The sequence below is a fragment of the Salarias fasciatus genome, chromosome 22 (genome assembly GCF_902148845.1).
Source record: "Salarias fasciatus chromosome 22, fSalaFa1.1, whole genome shotgun sequence".
Lineage (NCBI taxonomy): Eukaryota > Metazoa > Chordata > Actinopteri > Blenniiformes > Blenniidae > Salarias > Salarias fasciatus.
Window position 1 is genome coordinate 6,389,817 of NC_043765.1, and position 7,648 is coordinate 6,397,464.

Genomic DNA, 7,648 nt, shown 5'->3' on the forward strand with positions numbered 1-7,648 from the left:
AAAGTAGACATTTTCAGCACTTTTTCCACCTTTGATGCTTCCCCAGAGAGCGTTTTCACTTCCTGTCAAGAAAAACCTCCTCAAGAGCTGTCAGATATTCATACATCCACTTTATTTAATTCTTAGTGCTTTAGTCAAGGACAAACATCTTATGATATCCCGTCCTTTCGTCTGTGTAATTTAAAGAAATACGCTGCCTTTGTAATGATCAGACAGCGGTGTCAAAACTTTTCCTTCCCACAACGAGAGGACTCAGAAAAAATTCCTTCAAGCAAAAAAATCTTCAAACGAGTATAAGCACATCACTCACTTTTTTCAGGTCTTCTTTATTGTTTTATATTACCACACGCAAAGAGAAAATCCCTTTTGAAATGAAGACTCTTCTGTAATGAACGCGGTTCTGATCGTCCGCTCTGGTTCCCGATCACACGCTTTAAAGCCAGAGGAATGCAGCCAAAACATCAAGCTTCACAAGACTTTTCAAAGGACTTAGAAATGAGACTCATGAAACATTAAAATTCACCACAAACAAAAACATGTTTTCATTTTTCAAACTAACAGCGTGCAGATAGAATCTGGGGAATATCTTCTCCAAACTGTGCAAAGCAACAGATGAGCTGAAAGTGTGAAACCACTGACTTGGTCATCTGTGGACTCGCTCTTGATCATGTTTATAGCCTATTGTTCTCTGTGCAAGTGTGTGGTTCCATTGCAAAAACAACAAACAGCGCCAACTTGTGGATTGTCGTGTTAATTACATCATATTTAAAATGCTTGAATGAGAAAGTTTTCTAATCAAAATTTAAAAAATGATTATTTTTCACTTGAAATGTTGTCATGTAGACGCGATATGAAACCATGGCATACAGGAGTAAATACGGATGTTGATCAAAGAAGACTGAAGCACAATCACCACCTCAGCATCCCCAACCTGTACGAACAGAAAACGGCACAGATGATTCATGGGTCAAAGATGGAGTTTGACATCGGAGTTGACAGTAGCTAGACGAGTACGGCTTTAGCTTAGCTAAATGCTTTTCTTTTGCTCAATTTATATTCATCCATTAGCTAAGATAAGACATTAAATCATTAAATGTTTGCATGTAAATCTGAGCTTTAATGACATGCAGTGTTGAAAACTGACCTCGTCTGTGGGAACCCTTGTGTCTCACTTTGTGGTCCTTGTGAAGAATTAATGTGTTTCTTTTCACTTTTAAGTGAATAGTAATCATGTTCTCAATGACCGCATTTCTCTAAATGCCTTTAATATTTACCTTTATCCTTTTTTTGGCCCTGGAAAACCTCCCCCTCTCTCTCATTCCAGTGGAGCGTGACGTTTGATCCTTCATTCGTCTCCAGCGTTTCCTGCAACTACACAAGATCCTTTCAAGAATTAAACAATAACGAAGACGTTCTGCTTCAGACTCAGCATACCTGCTTCAAGATTTGCTCCTTCAGGAGGCGGCGAGTGATGTTGGCCTCGAGCTTGAACTTCAGCCTGAACGTGGTTTGTTTCCTGACTGGTGGAAGAGACACATTTTGGCAGATGAAAGGATGCTGTTCATCACAGTCGACGTCCCACCAGGACCCCGTGGGGGCGTCCGCCGCCGCGCACGACATTGCGGTGCTGGTGTTGGTGTTGGGCTGGCTTTGGGCCCAGTTGGTGAAAGAGGCTGGGGTCTGGTCAGACCAGCTGGACCACACCTCTCTGTAGAGGCCGATCCAGTGTTTGCTTCGTATCAGGCTGGTAATTTCTTTATTTTCCTCCTTGTTCCGCACAACAGCCAGGTCTGTGTATTTGGACCGGCAGTAGTTCTTGGCTTCTTCCCACGTCATCTTGGTTTCAACTGAAATGAACCTGGAGCCTCTTTTTTCTGGTGATTACAGCCACAAATGACATTGAGTTTAGTTATTTAGTTGTAACAGTTAATATTAATTTAGCTCTTTTTATATATATAAAAAAATAATCCAATAGCATAATAAGTATGTTTTATTGATGCTTTTCAAAAGCTGAAGTTCAGGCCTTTGGACAACCACTGTGTAACTAACATATTGTAGCGTCGAGCGGCAACTTGAAGGCAAGAGACGAGGAGACTGCTGCTCTTTGCTCAACCGGGCTTTATTGTTAAAACACCCAAGCGCCAGGAACATCTCACACACCAACACACACAGAACCCCCACAAAAGGTCCCAAAAGTCCCGAACAGGGAGCTCCCAGCATGCACCGCAGCTCCCCGGAACAGGCTGCCTCTAGCAGTGACCCCCAGCGCCCCCCCTACAATATTCGAACTGTATGGCAAAACACAGCCCTTTAAATCCAACATGTTTGTGAAACACAATATTCTGCCTGTTACTATATATTTTTTTCAATTCTTTAGAATTGTCTTGCTCACCTCAAGGCCTTTGTATGCTTCTCCGTCACAGCGACGTTGAACCTACACCGTCAACGCCGCATACTACGTCGGCCCTACGCTAGGGCTTGATGCGCACCTCCCAAAAATCCTAACCACGCGTCGTGGTGACGTGAACATCGAGGGCTGTGATTGTTCCGCTTTCGCGTTGTTTATAGAATGAAGTAGAACAATATACTCACCCCAAATGCTTTTCTGATCTGAACAGTGCTTCGGAAGAAATTTAGATCCAAAATCGAGTGGTGGATATCTGTACACAGCTAGCAGATGGGGCATGGGTAATGACGCCGCTCCTAAAACGGCTTTAATCATCCAAAAACTCATTAGTTTCACGAATATTTCATCATGGTCCGCTCACACCTCTCTTCCACGACAGCCCGGTGTCGCGAAATATGTCATATATGCAGATATATGTTCGGTAAGTGCACGCGTGTCTAGATATCTATGTCTATAGATCTATGTCTAGGTAAAGCCGGAGTTACAGAAGCCGCATTGTTGTTGTGACTGCCGATTGCGAAACAAAGACACCGCCACACCCCGCCTAGCGACTTGGCGGTGAAATTGCCGAGGAGGGCGTTCCCTTGACGCAGAAGCAAGATATGTTCAGTAACGGCGTAGGGTTGCCGGCCTAGGTTCTACGTCGCTGCGATGGAGAAGCATACAAAGGCCTTCACACCTCACCTCCCGTTCTCATGATCGGGACCAAGTCAAATAATCTGAGTTTAGCAATTTATGAACCACCCATCTATGGTCCAGTGGACTAGTCTATTGCAATCTTGAGGAAATAGCCAACGATGCACCTGAACGCACCTCATTATAGGACCAACACGTGCACACAGAAGCTTGGAATGTACTTTGCTTTTTAATCAGCATGATGAGCACTATGGTAAAATTACAGCTGTTCCAGTCTCACACACTGTCTTGAAACACTCTCAGTATACCGGTATAAGGAACCGTTTCCTACCGTTAAGGCAGAGTACGTTTCTTTTTGCCTCGCAGCTCCTGTCATACCATTTCCCATTATAGGCCATCAACACGCATGCCTGCGAGGAATGTTTGCTGTCTGGTTGAGCGTCTCTCCAGTTTTTGTAATCTACTCTGCTATTGAAGTCTTCGTCTCCCTTTGACCACTTCCACCTGCTGGGGTCATCGTGCAGGCCAATCCACGCATACCGATCGCTGTCTGGGAGGACGCTCCACAGCTCGTCGCTGTCGTCCTGGTATTCCACGGTGGCCAAGTCGTTGAACATGCTCCTGCAGTATTTCTGAGCTTCGGCCCATGTCTTCGAGCTGTTTACAAAGTAGTACTCCCGGAGGAGTTTAGTACACAGACAGACGGACAACCCTGATGGGCAGAGAAGTGCACTCATCAGAAGGTGTTTATTGAATTCTTGATTTTATGGTCCATCAACATCTAACACACAATTTCTACAAACTGACCTGAGAAAATGAGAAGCAACTGTCGCACCATCCTGTAAAATGAAAATGATCAGATGTTAGGATTTCTTAAACTTTGTCTGTCCTTCAATGCAGAAAAATACCACTAAAAACCCTGTAAGACCTCTAAGTCACAGTGTTTGTTACATTAAATATTTATGGCCCTCCTGTTGTCTGTGGAGGGATTTTGCCTGATTTAAAATATTAATTTAAAAGCTTTTTATTTCTTGTAAATGCTTGGAAATAATATATATGGTTAGATCCTATCTTCTTTGCATGTTAAAAATAAGAAAATATTGGGTATATGTGCATCTGTTCTTTTCAACAGTCAGTTTGCTCCATCAAGACAACAAACACGTATATTTACTATCACAAAAAAGTATTAGTGGTATCCTCACCGAAGTTCAGATTCAATTATTTTCTCTACTTTGCCAAATAATATAATTTTACAAATTTATCAACATTTCAATGGACTATTGAAATAGTGCAGAATGTTACCTTATCTTTTTCTCACTCAGATGGAGTGTTATTGGTAAAAATGAAAACAAAACAAAACAAAAAATAAACCATTAAATGCAGTTGAAGTAAAAGTTATAGTTATTAGTAAAACTGAAATATGTATACTATAAGTTAAGCTTCAAGTCATAACTTCAGGCCTACCTCAAATGTTAAAATTTCTCGATGTTTTGCCCGAGCGGATCTCTGGCCCGACTCATCTCAAACCCTCAGAATTATCTTTCCTTTTATTGAAGGACCCAGCCTCCTTCACCAGGGGAATTATGCAAAGCCGAAGCCATTCATTTGCTCCTGACATTAGCAGAGGAGGTAAAGACATACAAATCAAGATGGTGAAATTGAGTGTGAGACCTTTAACTTGGTCATTAGGGACGTTCCACCCAAAGGCAGGCAGTGAGGGCATTGTTAACCACTGAAAGTGTTTTGTTATTTATGAAGGTGTCGCAGGTCGAAGGGCGCTGAAGATCGCCAAATGTCAGGTGTAAAGGGTCTGCTTCATCTGGACAGTTTGCCTTGATATTAAAGTGTCTGGGACAAACCTGGAGAGTTAGTCATTTGGGAAGATATTTAACTTCCACACATTTTGGGGTGTTCTTCCTTTTTCCAGCTCTTGGTGATGCAGAGTCCTACAAATGTTTCTAATAATCAAGTTATCACATCATCTTCACAGAATTAATAGATTTTTCTTGGAGTCATGCAGCCTCCACAAATGTTTTCTATCGGATAGAAATTGATTATGCTGATCGGGGTGTAACGGCGAACACAGAACATCTGTGGACATACTTCCACTGGACGAGCACGCAGTCTTCAAGTCCATCAATCATCAGATGAGTTGATGAATTAGTTTGATCGAAGAGGCCCAGCCAGAGGCTTCCTTGATGGCTTTCCTGGCTCTCCTGACAATGACCTCCAAACATTTTTTTATGGGATTGAGGAGAGTTTTCTGCTCATTGAGTGAACTCCCCTCAACCCATTATCATGTTCATGAAACCAGTTTGCGTGGTGACATGGCGCACGGTGTGTCTATAAAACCATGATTGATTGGACGTGAGGACATAGAGTGTGCCAAGTGTACATTCCTCACACCATTACCCGCCCCCAGCAGCAGCAGCAGCAGCAGCCTGGACTGGTGCCACGACGCAGGCTTGATGGATTCATGACGATGCTGCCAAGCTCCGAGCGCGCCATCTGCAGCCTCAGCAGAAACGGAGATTCATCAGAACCGACTTTGTTTTTCCCAGTTTTTACCTGGTGGTTGGCAAACGGGAGGCATTGTGGGCGTTTTGTCATTTTCAACCATCCAAATCAACAACATTGTCTTGATCTGCAGGAATGATCTTCAAGTTTTTTTTGTTTTTGTTTTTTTTTTACAGAGACACACTGAAACCATTGTGTGTCAAAATTCTACAAGATCTATTTGAGGAGAGGAGGTTGAGTTTGTTGGAATTTAAGTCAATATCATAGACCAGGAGTATCAATCACATTTTAGTTCAGGGGCCACATACAACCCAGTTTTATTTTGAGTGGGATGGACCAGTAAATAATGCCGCAGTTACCTTTAAACTGAAACTTTAAACTTTGTCTCTGCTGCGGTGCAGAGCATGCATGATGAAAATGTCTCTATTTTAGTAAAACTATTTACTAAAATGACTGAAATTCAACATAAAATCAATTTTCATGATGTCACTGGAGCAAAATACAGTGAAAGAAAAAAAAAACTTGCACTCTCATGCATGTTTTTCTGAACTCACCCTGACTGCATGACTTTGAGGCTAATGCTCGTTTACCATCTTTTTTGGTTGCACCAACACAAATGTGTTGTGACGCTTCCTCTTCAGAAATTTGCTTTAAAACAAAAAGTTTTTTTTTTTTTTTTTTTACTATTTGCTTGGTGGTTTGTTGAGCTGAATTGGAGCCTCTTGCGGCCCCGTTTTAACCCGCGGGCCTTATGTTTGACACCCCTGACACAGACCCAGCTGAAGCTTTTAAAAAAATTCTGATATAACCAAGAAAATTCTCAGTTTGATAATAGCTCAAAAAGATACATTTGTTCATCAAAGCTGTCGTCCTTCCATTCTCTGACATTCCTTCATTCAAACCATTAAAATCTGGCACCTTCTTCAATCATCCCACGCGGATCCCATTTTACCCGCTCTAAAATGAGGTGTTCACATTCGCTTCAGCATCTGAGATTTTATGCTTCAGACTGCTCAGTGGATAATGGAATGGTTAAGCCAGCTATAGGAGTGTCTTTTTTAAAGATCTGCTTAGTAAATACAGTATGAATGACAATATTCGATCAAAATCTGCATGTATGCCTTCTTGTGTGATCAGCGTTTGCTTTAAGCAGTCGGCGATGGCGAAGTATTCACAGATCTGATTCGAGTTGCTCTGAAATCTGGAGAAATCCCAGATACACAAACGGAACACAGCACGAGTCCTCACCATGGATATTTAAACTTGCTCAAAGAGAATTTGTTTAGGCTTCATCTCAGAGTTCTTTTCAGCTTCCAGTTCATATTTGGTTGCTGCTTGAGATTCAGGAAATCCCAAAGTAATTATGTAAAACCAACCTTATCACTTCATTTGTAGGGTGAAGAGCTCAGCCTCTTATTTCCATGCACTATCAGGCGATGAAATGAAGCGTGCGACCTTCCGCTCCGGGGTCATTCAGATTATTAGGTGAGCAAACTGGAGGTGACACGCCGTTTATACTCATCTTGAGTCCTGGTAGTACTCATTACAATCATTACACGTGTTTCTTCTCCACTCAGACGAATCTATATTTGTACATTTTCAGCTTTAAAACATTTGAGTTTAATCCACTGGAGGAGTTTCCTTTAGACGATATGAACTGAAACCAATTTGAAATATTTATAATAGAGACATGGGATCCGTCGAGTTAAATTAAACACTTCATTAAGCGCTGAATAATATTTTAAATGAACATGTGTTTGTGCCCACTTTTCTCTCCCGCTCCGCTTGAGCCGCAATTTCTTAACACAGGTTGAGGTTTGTTGCACAAACACGCGCCGCCCGACTTGTTCCAGGAGTGCTCCGTGAAGACAGCGCTGGCCTTTAATGTTCACACTTCACACCCGGTCAGCTGGCGAGGCTGACTCTCTGACCTTTAGCTTCTGGCAGTTCCTGCTTCTGTATGATCTGAAGTGAGGGCTGCAGAAATGGAGGCAGCAGGGTTCAAGCGTCTCTTTGCAATTGATGGGTTAACCTCCAGCTCCCTCTAGTGGAGAGTGTAACATCTATCAGTGGCTTTTAGGAGTAGGT

At 42.3% G+C, this 7,648-nt stretch overlaps 1 protein-coding gene across 3 annotated transcripts; it reads right to left on the reverse strand.

The window, feature by feature from the left end:
* Positions 1-337: 337 nt before the first annotated feature.
* On the reverse strand, positions 338-4,554 carry LOC115409699 (macrophage mannose receptor 1-like). 3 transcript variants are annotated; one of them, XM_030120970.1, is made up of 6 exons: positions 4,508-4,554; positions 3,851-3,882; positions 3,375-3,755; positions 1,435-1,874; positions 1,275-1,353; positions 338-931 (listed from the first exon to the last, which is right to left on the reverse strand). In XM_030120970.1, the coding sequence occupies exons 2-6, from the start codon at positions 3,879-3,881 to the stop codon at positions 918-920; spliced, it is 945 nt and encodes a 314-aa protein (XP_029976830.1). In that variant the 5' UTR covers position 3,882; positions 4,508-4,554; the 3' UTR covers positions 338-917. The 3 variants fall into 3 exon arrangements, with proteins under 3 accessions (XP_029976830.1, XP_029976829.1, XP_029976828.1); XM_030120969.1 differs by having other exon boundaries at positions 1,275-1,365; XM_030120968.1 differs by having other exon boundaries at positions 1,275-1,371.
* Between the last annotated feature and the right edge of the window lie 3,094 nt (positions 4,555-7,648).